The 16,114-nt window shown below is 44.2% G+C and overlaps 1 protein-coding gene across 7 annotated transcripts in view; it reads left to right on the top strand.

Moving 5' to 3' along the window:
• Positions 1-16,114, top strand: part of LOC126470365 (thrombospondin type-1 domain-containing protein 7A-like) — a 1,214,159-nt gene that overhangs the window by 701,160 nt on the left and 496,885 nt on the right. For all 7 annotated transcript variants that reach the window (XM_050098173.1, XM_050098171.1, XM_050098172.1 and 4 more), the window contains one exon: positions 1,116-1,249. In XM_050098173.1, the coding sequence (XP_049954130.1) occupies positions 1,116-1,249 (134 nt within the window). The remainder of the gene's footprint in view (positions 1-1,115; positions 1,250-16,114) is intronic.

The following is a 16,114-nucleotide window of genomic DNA, read 5'->3' as shown; positions in this document are numbered from 1 at the left end:
TCATGTTATGAACGTTCACGATTCACGATACCCGTAGGGGTAAAGAGACTCTCACCCGCAAACAGTATCCGGCGACCAAACAGTGTATTAGCAGCATGGCATTCGAGTAACCACTGACAGAAATTCTGCTATTAGGTTAGTCTACAGATGTCAGCTCCTGTACCGTCTGCAGGTGAAACGGGTGAAACTGCTGTTTCTGAAACAGGCACTATAGAGTTAATTGAGCTTCCCCTACAATCGCACTTACATGGCAGATACTTGTGGTCGGATCTTCGCCTACCATTTCCAGAATGTTTTCAACACCCACTCCATCCAGTTCAGGCCGACCTAACTGTGGCGCACCACGAACGCCATATTTCCTTAAACGTCTCTCCACAGCTGTCAAAGTCTGGTGCTTTGGTATTCTTCTGTTTGGAAACATGCGCCTTAAAGGAGGCACATATCCGCGTATTCACCGTTTGATTACGCCATCGTACCGTATACAATGACTGCAGTCTATGAACTAACGACAAAATGACTGCACGTCTGGTGTCGCTGCACTACGACAGCACCATAGAGTACAATAGACTACACCGAAGTCAAGTAGACATGAACATTTTGTGCCAGACTCTACCCAACTGTGTAGAGGGGTGTACAAAGCAACATCAGTCAATATACGAGACAAACGAACACGACACGCAAAAGGCCTGTACTGTTCCATGATATGCCTACCATAAATGGCATGATGCATCATAACTCTGACGTAAATCAGTTTCAGACAAAACTTTATTTCACATTTTGCTCTTATTTCGATGCATATATTACACCCAAGAAATTAGTACAGTTACTTCTGAATCAGCCTGTATATTCGTACGAAACACACACAAGAGGATTGCTTCAAGACGTTGTACAAATAACAGTTGACACTTGATTTACATTATTGCGCAATATAAAAAGTCGTTATTATGTATCCCAACCTCGTTCCACACAAAAAAAATTTCCACTTGTTCTGATATGTAGCTTACTCGGAGAAAGCATTACCTTTCACTAAATGACTCTCTTGAGATTCACAAAACTAACTGGCAAGGCGTTATTTACTATAAACCAGTGATAACTGAGTGTGTTGCATGCTGCAGGTTACAACGCCGGAGATACAGGTGCGTCGGCGGGAGGTGGTGCGGTTAGGCCACGGCTTGGGCCGCCCCTGTCCTCGTCTCATCGAGCGCCGCATCAACGCTGACCCAGAACACCTGCCCGTCTGCGCCGAGACGTAAGTCGTGCAATGGCACACTTCCTACCTTGTTGCATTATGGCACCTATCTCGTGGTTTAAAGCTACTAGCAATACATTCTGAGTATTATACATGCTGAATCACCTGAAACCGGCACCACAAATACTGCGGAGATGAAAAGAGCTGTCGATGAGCGGTTTATATAGAATGAACTGGTAGTCAAGAGCTCACATTTTTAGCCAACAGACAGATTCCAATAATACTCAGAAACTTTATTTCTTGTACAAACATACACTTTTTTAAATGTAACAACGCCTATTGACATTGACAAACTACTAGTAGGGTAAATTAGAATGTCAGTGGCGTTCGTTACAGGATTCTAGTGCGACTCGTTTACAAGATGTCGTATTTTGAAAAGTTTCTACCCAACATTTGTTTGTGCCATTCAACTTGCATAGTTGATAGGTAGAATTTTATCATCTTTGATTACAGTGTGCTTGTGTGTTTCTTGAGCGCATTGTGATTTGCTAGTCAGTTAGTGTGAGACAGTCCTAGCAGTAGGTCGTGAGTGAGAAAAAGCCGACATGCTCCTGATGTATGGAGAGTGTAGCAAGAATGCATTTCGTTCTTGCACGGTGTATGTTGCAAGCTATCCCAACAGATGTCAACCATGTCGCCAATTATTTGTCAACCTCTTCGACCAGTTACGTGAAAGTGGTAGTATAACATCTATACAACGCAACAGAAGGAAACAAGTGTCGACAGAAGAGGGGGAAATTAATGTACTTGCTGCTGTTGCAGTTGATCTGCCCATTATCTCCCGCGCAATCGCACGAGGAAGTGGCATGTGTCAGGCAAGTATCCTACGCATTCTCCATCGATATAGGTTCCATACGTATCGTGTCTCTCTCCATCAAGAGGTGCATGGAAACGATTATAAGAATCGTGGTACATTCTGTTCAGGGTAGCAAGACAGGATACTTCTGATGTATCATGTATCAAGTTTAGTGATGAAGCAACATTTACCGATTATGGCTAGGTAAACCGCCGAAACGTGCACTATTTGTCTGTTCACAATCCCCGTTGGCTTCTTCAGGTGGAACGTCGGCGTCCATGAAGTGTAAACGTGTGGTGTGCGGTAGTGAACCATCAACTCATAGGTCCGTGTTTCGTGGACAGGATACTGAACGCGCATTAGTATCGCAACCTCCTAATAGACCATCTTCCACGGATGCCAAAGACGTTCCTCTGCAGACTAGGAGGAACCTGTGCAACATGATAGCTGTCCACCCCAAAGTGCACGAATTACTCCAGCATGTCTTCATGAATTGTTTCCAAATCGGTGGGTTGGATACAGTGTACCTGTACCAGGCCGACCCTTACCCCGGATTTGACGAGTGTAGATTTTTTGTTTTGGGGAAAGTTGGAATACGCTATCTACAAGGACATTCCAACTACACCCTATGATACGCAACGACGTATTACTGCAGAGTGCTTGTCCATCTCCGATGAAGTGCTAGCACGTGTGTAGCAGTAGCTCCATACCAAACTGGAAGCGTGTATTGCCGGTGAAGTGGTCATTTTGAACACAACCTGTGATTGTCAACCGTCTCGTTACTGGTCAGAATCCTAATAACTATTGTACGCAGATGTGTCGTCTTTAGTGTGTTCTACCACAGGTATTGTACAAGTGTTAGTGTGGGAACTTTTCAAAATATAATACCTCGTAAACGACTCGCACTAGAACCCTGCAACAAACACCACTGATTCTGATTTACCCTTCTTGTGATTAGTTAAGGTCAACAACCATCGTTCCATTTATAAAAGTGTATGTTTTCACAAAAAGTGCACTTCCTAATTATTATTACAATCCGTTGGTTGGCTAAAAATATGTGTCCCAGACTACCAATCCATTCTGTGAAAACCTCACATCACCTACACTTCCCCTTTGCGCAACACTTGTGGTATAAGTTTTAGGTGAATCACATTGTTGTAGCAATAAATTCCCCATAAGGTGTTTTTATATGACAATACATTCTGCATAACGCCGAGAACATGAGCATTCTGCACTGTGCATGTGCACAAAAAAATGTATATGCAGAAGCAGATATACGCGATACGCATCTGATACAATCACAGACAACAATAAAAACGGCTCATGCGTGCGAGTGCAAGTTAGTGGTTGACAACATCCTTTTTGCCATGTTATCATCTACTTAAGGCTTTTAAGAGTTCTTCAAGCCGAATGTAATGCAGCAGTATTAACTAGCGATGATTTTTTTCTCATACAGGACACCTCGCAATCGTGAAATTAAAACCATATACTTAATACTAAGTACGAGGGTGTGTTGAAAAGAAATGCCTCCGAACTTTTTGTACGAAAACTCTTAAAGCTTTTTAAATAAAACAAACTGCGTTAACGCCCTACAACTTTATTCTTCGTGTCGACATACTTATTTCTCAATATAGTCACCCTGCCGACGAACACATTTCTCCCAACGAGAGACCAATTCGTTGATCGGTCATCGTAAAATGTCGGGTTTTTATGACGGAGCCACGACCTCACTTCAGCTTTCACTGCTTCATCACTATCAATTTGAAGTCCTCTGATGTGTTCTTTGAATTTTGGAAACAGATAAAAATCGGATGGGGCCAAGTCGGAAGTCAGTGGAGGATGATCGGTGTTGTTGCGGATGTCACAGCACTCGTGTGGTCTGACATTGTCATGCTGCAATAGAGGGTTCTCAATGTGTAGACGGACACTTCGAATTCGAAACTCCATTACAACACGTTGTTTCACACGCACCAACATAGTTACGTTATACACCGTCATATTACACGCTGCAATTCTGAGCCCTCTAAAGGCAGAGGGCTGCAAATATGTAGACACGAAGAATAAAATGTAGAAGATTGGTAGCGTTTGTTTTACCTAAAAAGCTTTAAAAGTTTTCACACAAAAAACTCGGAGGCATTACTTTTCAGCATGTCCTCGTCTCTCTTACTTCGCCTTACTAAAAAAAGCAACACGGTATGGTGTTCTTCTAAAAGAAATGTAGACTGCCTGACAAAAAAAGTGTAGCTCCCAGACAACATGGTCGGATGCCAATGCAACTTCATACGTGTACGGTCGGCGAGTATATAAATGATTAGAGCTTCAAGAACAGGTAGAATATCCACTAGACGGCATTACTGTTGTTTGTGTTTGGTGTCGTTACCAGGCTTGGTAATGTATGTATGGGGCATGAAATGCGTCACATATTGAGTGATCACTGTGAAGGACATGCAAACGGCACGTAACGTATGAGATAACGTTATCAGCACCTGAGACAGTTTGAAAGGGAGCTCATCGCGGGTTCTCATTTGACTGGCTTGTCGAATCGAGCAATATCCAGATTTCTGGTGATTTGGATGTGACAGTACACCAATGTTGGACTGCATAGGAACATGAGGGCAGGAATAATGGTCGACAACGCTCTGGTCGACCACGCCTAACCACCATAATAGGTCGCCGTAGTGTGCATCAAGTGCGTCGTAAGCTTTTCACAGCTGCACCTGCCTTCCGAGAAGAAGAAATGGACACACTGTGTTGTGTACATACACTCCTGGAAATTGAAATAAGAACACCGTGAATTCATTGTCCCAGGAAGGGGAAACTTTATTGACACATTCCTGGGGTCAGATACATCACATGATCACACTGACAGAACCACAGGCACATAGACACAGGCAACAGAGCATGCACAATGTCGGCACTAGTACAGTGTATATCCACCTTTCGCAGCAATGCAGGCTGCTATTCTCCCATGGAGACGATCGTAGAGATGCTGGATGTAGTCCTGTGGAACGGCTTGCCATGCCATTTCCACCTGGCGCCTCAGTTGGACCAGCGTTCGTGCTGGACGTCCAGACCGCGTGAAATGACGCTTCATCCAGTCCCAAACATGCTCAATGGGGGACAGATCCGGAGATCTTGCTGGCCAGGGTAGTTGACTTACACCTTCTAGAGCACGTTCGGTGGCACGGGATACATGCGGACGTGCATTGTCCTGTTGGAACAGCAAGATCCCTTGCCGGTCTAGGAATGGTAGAACGATGGGTTCGATGACGGTTTGGATGTACCGTGCACTATTCAGTGTCCCCTCGACGATCACCAGTGGTGTACGGCCAGTGCAGCAGATCGCTCCCCACACCATGATGCCGGGTGTTGGCCCTGTGTGCCTCGGTCGTATGCAGTGCTGATTGTGGCGCTCACCTGCACGGAGCCAAACACGCATACGACCATCATTGGCACCAAGGCAGAAGCGACTCTCATCGCTGAAGACGACACGTCTCCATTCGTCCCTCCATTCACGCCTGTCGCGACACCACTGGAGGCGGGCTGCACGATATTGGGGCGTGAGCGGAAGACGGCCTAACGGTGTGCGGGACCGTAGCCCAGCTTCATGGAGACGGTTGCGAATGGTCCTCGCCGATACCCCAGGAGCAACAGTGTCCCTAATTTGCTGGGAAGTGGCGGTGCGGTCCCCTACGGCACTGCGTTGGATCCTACGGTCTTGGCGTGCATCCGTGCGTCGCTGCGGTCCGGTCCCAGGTCGACGGACACGTGCACCTTCCGCCGACCACTGGCGACAACATCGATGTACTGTGGAGACCTCACGCCCCACGTGTTGAGCAATTCGGCGGTACGTCCACCCGGCCTCCCGCATGCCCACTATACGCCCTCGCTCAAAGTACGTCAACTGCACATACGGTTCACGTCCACGCTGTCGCGGCATGCTACCAGTGTTAAAGACTGCGATGGAGCTCCGTATGCCACGGCAAATTGGCTGACACTGACGGCGGCGGTGCACAAATGCTGCGCAGCTAGCGCCATTCGACGGCCAACATCGCGGTTCCTGGTGTGTCCGCTGTGCCGTGCGTGTGATCATTGCTTTTACAGCCCTCTCGCAGTGTCCGGAGCAAGTATGGTGGGTCTGACACACCGGTGTCAATGTGTTCTTTTTTCCATTTCCAGGAGTGTAGTTCCGCGTAGTCAGCGCGTACACAACTTTCCCACTAGAGCGCGCCCCGCTAAGCACAACAGCGCAGGCGCAGCGCTCGTCCGTCTCCGCACTACGAGATGGCGCTGCCATAGAGACGTTCCAAATTCCGCTTCCGCCGATCCGCGTGTTAATATGTAACGCAGCCAATGAGATTGCTGCTAACATAGAACCTTTTCTCCTCGCGGATCACACTCGCGCAGTGATACATGAACGCGCGTGGTATTATAACGAGTGTACAGACCTCCGATTAGTCAGTCTGCATTTGTCTGCACCAGTCTGTACCAGTCTGCATTAGTATGTACCAGTCTGTACGAGTTCTACATTTGTCTGTACCAGTCTATAGTCAAGTTTCAGTCTGCGCCTAATAAGATTACCATATTCCCGTACATAGCCATGAAGATAAATGTGTAGACACTTTTGTCAAGTATCAGAGATATATGTGAGAATAAGATTAACGTACGAATACCAAAGGAACTTCAGATTGTCAATTTTGGTCATCGTCAATCTGCTGCACTAAGCGTGCAAGTGGCATTTCTATCGTGTGACCTAACGGCAGAGGATAGACACGCCACGATAAGACCACGAGATATTTTGCTGACACTCGCCTACTTCTTTAGAGCGACAAGTCAAATAATCTGATGGTGTGTTTACTGAAGGTCTTACAGTACGCACACCACACTCTGCACCATTCTGTGCCATCCCGCACCATTCTTCGGACAGTAGCAGCAGACGCATTAGAGAATTACCGTTACATGCGAAAGCTGCCGTTAACGCAACAACAAAAACTACTGCGTCTGTAGTGATGCCGTGACCGGGATGTATGGACTGCAGATAGATGGTGTCGCACTGTGTTCAGCGATCAGTGGCGGTTCTGCATTACGCCGAACGACAATCGTCAGCGTGTATGGTGGCGACCTGGGAAAGGTGCCATTCTTCCAGTGATTTGGAAACGTACAGAAGTGTTACTACTGGCGTCATGGTGTGGAAAGCCATCGTATATGACTTCAGTTCGCGGCTGGTAGTGATTGACGAAAATCAGACGCCAAAAAGGTACATCATAGACATCGTGTGTCCGCATGTGTTACTTCTCATGCGACAGTATCGTGATACCATTTTCAAAACGACAACGCTCTTCCACAAAAGAAACGTGTCTCTATGAACTTACTGCTTGATATTGAGATACTCCCGGGGCCAGCATGATCCCTAGATCTAACGCATCGCCACTTCGTGCACCAAGTCTGCATGGAGGCGACTGAAGGATTTTTCCATGTTGATGTTTCAAGCTTTCGGCAATAGCGTAGAAGAAAACTGTGGCGATGTGAACAGTGGTCTTGCGACGGTATCTAACATTTACTGCGTGAGTAGTTCCTCATTTTCCGGAGGTCGCAGATGTATTCATATTTGCGCGAATGTCTGACTGTTAGTTACTGTTCAGTCTCAGAGATATGTAACTTATTCATCTTTAAGATTTTCTGACACCCCGCCATTTTTGGAGCTTCTCTTACACAAAGGACATACCAGTAACAGCCTTCCAAATTTCCAGCTTAAGGATTTTCCCCTCATGCGGTCCTTTGCTAACGAACATGGCTCACCTGGAGTGGCCGTGGCAACCCGCCCGGCAGCGTTCTATCAGCCCCGGAGCCACACAGCTTCGCAAACAAATTCACCTTACCTCTTACTAATTGCAGACGGCCGATTAGGTCACCTACATACGCCTAATGTTACGGTCTGGAAACAAGTGAGTCGAAAGTTTTTTCGAAATTCTTCAAACAACCCAGTTTTATTCGTAGGACGTCTCAGGCGCAAAGCAGAAATAATTCTCGTCAGAAGGTCCTCTTCATGTGTTACGTGTGCAAGAAAATCCAAATCATCCCTTAAGAAATTGAGTGGGCTCTGATCAAGCGAACGAACTAGTCCCGAATTAGGACCTCCTCTTGCACGGAGATTCAGTCTGATATCTTCTGTAAACATCGCCAGTTCTTAGAAAGGATTTCTGTGAACTTTAACTATGTTCATGCCTCTTCATAGTTGCAGAATGGAGATTCATAGAGGCCAATAGATGACTATTGAGACTATTGAGCATTCCGTTATGGAGAAACAGGCTTCACCCGGAAAAATTAAATACACAGCTCTGAAGCAACCAAAGTCTCCACATGACGTGAAGAGCGTGGTGGCGCAGTGGTTAGCACACTGGACTCGCATTAGGGAGGACGACGGCTCAAACCCGCGTCCGGCCATCCTGAATTAGGTTTTCCGTGATTTCCCTGAATCGCTTCAGGCAAATGCCCGTATGGTTCCTATGAAAGGGCACGACCGATTTCCTTAACCATCCTCCCCTAACCCGATTGGACCAATGACGTCGCTATCTGGCCTCCACACTCAAATCAACCAACCATGACGCAAAGTATGAGGTCAGTATGAGATACATATTCTGAAAATGGTAGCGGTGTAGCTACGTTTCCCGTATTCTTTTCCTTAAAATACCGATACACTAACCTGTTACAAACGAAGCTTATTGAGTGCTTATTTAACGGCATTCATCTACGATAGACAGCACTGCTTTTCGCAAGTCGGTTGTCCCACAAAGTTGCATCGTAGTACCAGTTTTTCTGTTTCCCTGTATTTTAGGAACATTAACCCTCCTCTGTAGTCGAGGCCGCTAACGCATGACTGTGCAGTGGCGCCCTGCTCGGAGGTTAGCTGGTTGAAATCCTGGTGATGGATGAAATTTTCACTGCCAGTATTAGACCAGGAATGACAGGAGATGTTATAGGGTAAAGTTCCCGATCACTAGTCTTTGCGACAATGTTCTGGATTAAATGCCAAATCTCTACGAAGTGTCTGATGACGAAATGAAGGCATGTGACACTGTTAATGGTGATCCGTTCATTGGATGGGTACGTGAAGCTAGGCGGCAACCTTGGTGCTATTTTAGATGAGTAGGTTATGTGCTGGCACCATGTTCCACACTGTCCCTTCCGTAATCGTCATCATATATCTCAAACATAACACTACACTATATACGCATCAATGGGGCCAATGAGCGAGAAAGAATAACATCCTTTCCGCTAGATGGGTGAACCAATCTCGTGGGACATCCCAACCAACAATGCCATACGACATTTAATTTGGAACAGTCTTGGAAATATGGTTCACACGTCTCCTAATTCAGTTCTGGCGCAATACAACCTCTCAACTTCCCTGCAGTTTCCATTTCCTTATCAGCACACTGAAATGATGCATGTTAATTCCGTGATCGGGTACAGCGCCATTTCACTATGGTTGTGCACATCAACTTGTAACCACTGACTGCAGTTTTACAGAAACTTATATTATGACTGTACATGTCCGTGAATACACCTCACCACTTTTACAGCATTAGTGGAGTTTTGGGCCCGTACCCCTCCTGATGTGCGCCTAAATGTTGGCCGGGAGTGCGTAATCTGCAACATAGCAGATATATACACAGTAAATTAGTTTATTCTTTCACACAAACAAGTATTCGTAGGATTTAGAATGACAGTAGTAGAGCCATCCTTCACCACAGGTGAAACTTTTTACCCTCCTCACTGAAACTCCCCGAATACCTCAAATAAGATGTGCATTCATATGGGATCTTCTAATGTCTGCGTTCTAAGTTCAAAACACGTCCTGCTTCTTAAACCACAGTGTGAGTCCGTCACTGTGAACACAATGCACAAAGTTAGGTAATTAGTTACGTGTTTCGTAGAGCATTTGAACGATTCGTTTATCGAAACAGTGTGAACCGAGTCAGTATACAATACACGTATAAACATTCGTTCGTGTAAAAGAAGGAGTTGTCCACAAGAAATGACTTTAGCTTAGATTCAAAATTTGCTTCGCGACCAGGTATTGAGAATGTTTTGTTGTGTATTGACCTACCTTCTGAGTCCCTAACATTTAAAAACCTAAAATAAAGGTAATTTTTCCTCTATTGTTGTAGGAATGGACATCGCCGTCCTTCTCAAATTGTGATGGACTATTCATGACGAATTTCCTTAGCGAATATATGTAATGTGACGGTGCAGTTAAAATGCCTAACTCCTTGAAGAGTGAATACACATTATTTTTACTGCTCGTTTTTGTGCAATCTTTACTTTCTTTCTACGTGTTCAGTTACCATATAATTGCAAATCCACCGTCAGAACCTTGTAAGAACTATGAGTCGGCAGACAAAAAACAATCCCACGTGATCAGTCGTCTAACTAAAATATTGATTCCACCAAACGGGTTATTATCATCGTGTTCCGAACTGCGGCCTGAGGCAGTAATTCACGTAAACGAAAATTCGATTTATAGCAGCGCTGCATCTGACATAGCTTATTCACTGTTTGATTGTTAGACACTCCACACTGGTGGACGCTGTTATAGGATGGTGTGAGGGGTAGCGTGAGGTCAGTGCGTGATGCATCCTCGTGTGAGCGTAAGATGCATCTTCTATCAGTGCGAGTGGTAGCAATAGCCCAGCGCGACGTTCCACCTCAGGACTGATTAAGACTGTCCCTCGTACCTACATCTCTCAACCGCATGTGGGTAACATGGTTAATTCTACTCTCGACAGTTCTTTTCCAAGGCCACTTACAGAATGTCCAATTACACAAAGGCATTATACCTTACGATCATAACCAATTCACGTCAAAAATGTATTACTTTTTTCTTCTTATACAGTTTAATAACTCATATTCATAAGACACAAATTAGGACACTGACCTAAAGTTGACTCCTCCCGTAAAGTGGATTCCCCTGGTCTCTTACTCTGCATTTTCATGCACTCTAGTGGAACCAACTGTAAATAATAGTTCAGGCTTTTATCACTCTGTAGCGGAGCGAACAAATCACCCGCTTCAATTGCAGATATTCAGTTTGCCATTGAATGTTTTGACAGTGGGAAAAGTTTTTACATTATGTCACATTTTTCGCTATTGCTCCTAGATATAGGCAGGTAAACCTTTCAGCTTTCATGTATTTTGGATAGTAAGGTTTAAGGTTAATGTTTATAATTAAACCATTTCATGAAAATATTAGGTTCATAATGTATTGCCTTAACAAAATTTAGGCTCCAGTCGCGTAAACTGGACCCCTTTAGTTGCTTAAACCAGACCCCTTACTTTTTCATGTCTAAAGACTGTCTTGATTCCAAAAGGATAATCGATAAAGGTGTTCAAAAAAAGGCAGAGTCCGTCTAAAATGACTAAAGCTAATGAAACAGTTCAGAAAAAGATGGGTTGGGAGAAGGCCAGTGAACAGTCTAACATTTCAAAAACAACACTTACGAGATTTTCCAGCATGAAGTACCCACCTGGGGAAGTAGCAAAAACATAAAGAGGCTAACCTTCGATTTTGGGAAAAGATCTTGAAGAAGAGCTGCTTTATTATAGTCTTGCTATGGAAGCTTCTTTCTTTGGAGTTACTCGTAGTGACTTGTGAAGAATGGCCATACAATTAGCAGAGGTAAATAACACTGAACAGCCTTACAAAGATGAAGTTGAGGGGAAAAATGGATTAGTATTCTTCTTAATAATCACAAAACCAAACTATCAGAAACAAAACCTTCAGGAACATCTTATAGCAGAGCTCTTGGTTTCCCCAAAGGAAACACAGGAACGTTCTGTAACCGTCTGGAAGGTGCTATACGATATTATACACTGGTGTCCAAAATTAAAAAGACAAACTGATATCTCCCAGTACTAGTCACGATATAATCATAAAAACTGTCAAATGGATGTCCGTACGATCGTGCTCTGCACAGAAGATGCCATTCCGGTCAACGGGCAACCATGCCAACGACGACGTCAAGGCACCTGTGAAATGAGGTAGTTTGCGGGGTAGCCCCACATCCACAATCATTGTGTACACACAGACGGTGCAATATGGCACAGAGAAGATGCCTACGAGATTATATGCGGTGGAGGGTCATGGAAAGAAAGGAAGCAGGACAGTCGAAAAGTTATGTGGCCCGATGGCTTAATGTGAATCGTTCTGTCGTTTCTCGGATGTAGTGACAGTTTATAGAGACCGAAAGTGTATCCGGAAGACCAGGGCAGGGCTGACCACTGTGACTTCAGAAGAGAGGACCATTATTTGGCTGTAAGGGCACGACGTTGCCGCCGTAGTACTGCACGGTAACTGGCATGTGAGCTCGCAGCATCGGCTGGACGTGTTGTATCGAGGCAAACGGTGTGCATAAGGCTTCGGCAGATTGGCATTTATTGTCGGAGACCTGCTGTATGTCTACCTTTGACGCGTATTCACGGAAGGGCATGTCTGCAGTGGAGTCATCAACATGCCATCTGGACGGTCGAACTGTGAGCCAACGTTGTTTTCACAGAGGACTTCCGATTTAGTCTGGAGAGTGATTCTCGATGTATCCGCATCTGGAAGGAAGGTGGAACACTATTTCGGGACCCAAACATTGTGGAAAGAGACCGATATCGGGGAGAATCCCTAATGGTGTAGGCAGGGATTATGTTTACTACTCGAACCCCTCTTCATGAAATTGTACTGATGAATCGGCAGGGTTTAACTGCTGTCATGTGTCGTGACGAAATCTTGGGACCTCATCTGCAGTTGTTGTGAGGTGCTGTGGCCCCAAAGGGACGATTATGTTCGGCCTCAAGAGCACGAATGGTTGATGTTTTCTTGGAAACGAAAGATATTGCACGCATGGCGATGCCCGCTCGCTCTCCCGACTTGAATCCCATAGAGACGCACTAGGGAGACGGCTTGAATCACGTCAGCATCCACCAACCACTCTCCAAGACTGCGAGCAGCTCTGCAGGAAAAATGGCCGTTATTGCGTCAACATAAGATTCATGACGTTCACAGCATGTCCCGCCGTTGTCAGGCCTATATTGCTACCGGACGTTGTCACAGCCTATACTGAACTCATTAACCAGTTGTCGAAATGTGTGTGCAAATTCGTTAAGTTGAAAGAAACGAAGAACATATTTGTCTACCGTTATGCATGTTACGGTCGTTTACGTTCTTTATTCTTTACGTTGTTTCTAGTTTACTATCACCTGTTTATATGTTTTGTGGCAAAATAAAAGCAACCTTGCAAAATTTCCGTTTGTTTCTTTAATTTTGGACACCAATGTACTTACACTTTGCGACAGGATTGTGTTTAGTCTGATGTAATACCTGAAAAAAAAAAGTTCAAATGTGTGTGAAATCTTATGGGACTTAACTGCTAAGGTCATCAGTCCCTAAGCTTACACACTACTTAACCTAAATTATTCCAAGGACAAACACACACACCCATGCCCGAGGGAGGACTCGAACCCGCGCCGGGACCGGCCGCTGATGTAATACCTTTTCCTAATTTTGTGTAATGTTATTTTGTAGATTTTTTCAAACTTGCTAAGTAGAAATTTGGAAAAATATTTGCAGTGGAGTGTATTCTAATTTGAAGCTTCTTGTCAGACTAAAATGGTGTGATGAACCGAGAAGAAGCTTTGCTTTTTAAGGGAACTCTCTGTACCGACTGTGCAATCCAGGCACAATTCATGAGCCGCCCTCACAGCGGAAAAGGGGACTGCCAGAAATGAAGTCGTGTTAGCTCAGATGGTAGAGCAATTTCCCGCAAAGGCAAAGGTTCTGCTTCCAATTCCGGTTCAGCACACAGTTTTAATCTGCCAGAAAGTATCATATACATCGTCTATTTAAATGTTGCCTGTAGAACGATTTGAAAGAAAATTGCCATATCACTGTTTCTGTAATATGTTGTTCCTTCGTGTTCGTTAGCGAACTTCACTCCATAACTTTTGTCAGTTGAAGTAAACATTAATAACAGCTGTTTCATTGGACATAATTTCCTATGACTGTGACAATTACTGCATTTTAACGCAAATTCCAGAATAAAACCACCAAACCAAGTTTCGTTGCCTCCAAATGTAGTCGGAATAATGCCACACGCAATGAATATGGCATGTTAACAATTTATAAGTTATGACGAATACATTAAATTAAATTCTCGAAGGAAACTGACTAAATTTTCGGCGTGGCCACGAGAGTGTGGGTGTGGACGTCTGTGTGGTTGTGTGTGTGAATACGTGTACTATTTCTCGAGAAAGAGCTAGGGCTCGGAAGCTAATGGGAATGCTTCTTTATGTTATGTGTTTCTGTGCTCCACTCATCGATCCGCTATAGGTGGGTAGTTGCCTTTCCTTTAATTTACGTGTAATAATTATAGGCTGGTTGAAGTTTCTAGTTTGTCGACGTCTTTCACGTTCTACTACAGCGTTATTACAATAGCTGTCAAGTAGCCATCAGTTAATGCTCTGTCGAAAAGGAAACGTGTGCACAATGGACTGTTGACCTCTGCGGTCCGCGACAGTCAAACAAACCGCGACTGGTCTCATCGTTCCAGTTGTTACACGACGCTCGTTCAGACTGCGTCACCTGCTTTGCGCTATTTGAATACTGCAAGCGAAATGACACTTTGTTGTGGCACATTGGCAACAGCAAACAAAATGGACGTGACCATAAAAGCGCCTGTAACATGAGGCGAAGTGCCAATAGCCATGTAATTTTAAGTAGACTTCACTATTGGTAAATAGTAAATTTAAATCTCTTATTAGAAAAGTAATATGTTAACAGAATAGCAACCGTAGGTAGGGCCTGAATAATCACCTTCTAAAAGCTTACTGGAATGGAGTAGGAGACAAAGCATCAATACGAACTTTGACACTTCATCGACTCTTTCTGTAATATACTACAACTCAGTGTGACGAAAGCGTAACCACTAGATGAAAATAATCAAACAGCTAAACGACCCTTCTAGTAAGATATTTTGCAACCACATAGCACCTCTTAAAACGTACAACTTTTCAGCAACAGGAGAGATAAGTATCTTATTTCGACACTGTTTCAATATTTAAAACAAACCGTTTGATTTAATGACTTCCTTACGGCTTTTGGAGTAAAATGTGGCGTAATACACATTAATTTATCTTTTTTAGAGCCAGCAGCATAATATATTCCTGATAATGACATGATTATTAGAAAGATGCACCAAAATAGCTGCATGTAATAACTAATGTTTGCTCATGACAGACTGTTTCGGATTTTATCGCCATTGTCAAGTGCGTCCAGATTGATGTGACGTCCACATTACGTCGTTAGTGAACTGTCATATATCTGTCACTGTTTTATAACATGGTAAATGACATAAATATATTGAAAATAAAAAGTTAATTAGGTCTGGCCGTAGTTTGACAGTTCCACTCTTATGAAACTATATGTAAACATATAGCGATTTAATATGGACGCCGGCCGGTGTGGCCGAGCGGTTCTAGGAGCGTCAGTCTGGAACCGCGCGACCACTACGGTCGCAGGTTCGAATCCTGCCTCGGGCATGGATGTGTATGATGTCCTTAGGTTAGTTAGGTTTAAGTAGTTCTAAGTTCTAGGGGACTGATGACCTCAGATGTTAAGTCTCATAGTGCTCACAGCTAGTTTGGTGCATCCTTCTAAGAATAATATTAATTTAGCTTCGCATTTGATACTAGTTTCATCCAAACTCTTTGTTCTATTAATTGTTTGATACAGACTTTGCTATTTATGACTGTCACTTATATCTTCTTTAACCATGGACCAGTAAATGTTACGTAGCTGATTTCACTGGCCTGCATCAGTCTTGCCGAACATATGTTTCGTTAATGTGATGTCTCCCATTCGTTCACTAGAAAACAAACAAAACGAGGGGCCCTTACACATACCTAATAGCATCTGCCGATAAGATGAACGATTCATCGTGTAATACTTCAATGAACAATGCAATAACTGAAACTCCCAGAAAGATTGTCCGGAATGAATCCACACTCCATGTAGTGTAGAAACA

This window comes from Schistocerca serialis, chromosome 3 (genome assembly GCF_023864345.2).
Source record: "Schistocerca serialis cubense isolate TAMUIC-IGC-003099 chromosome 3, iqSchSeri2.2, whole genome shotgun sequence".
In the NCBI taxonomy this organism is placed as follows: domain Eukaryota; kingdom Metazoa; phylum Arthropoda; class Insecta; order Orthoptera; family Acrididae; genus Schistocerca; species Schistocerca serialis.
The sequence above is the reverse complement of the archived record's forward strand: the minus strand, read 5'-3'. Positions and strand labels throughout refer to the sequence as shown.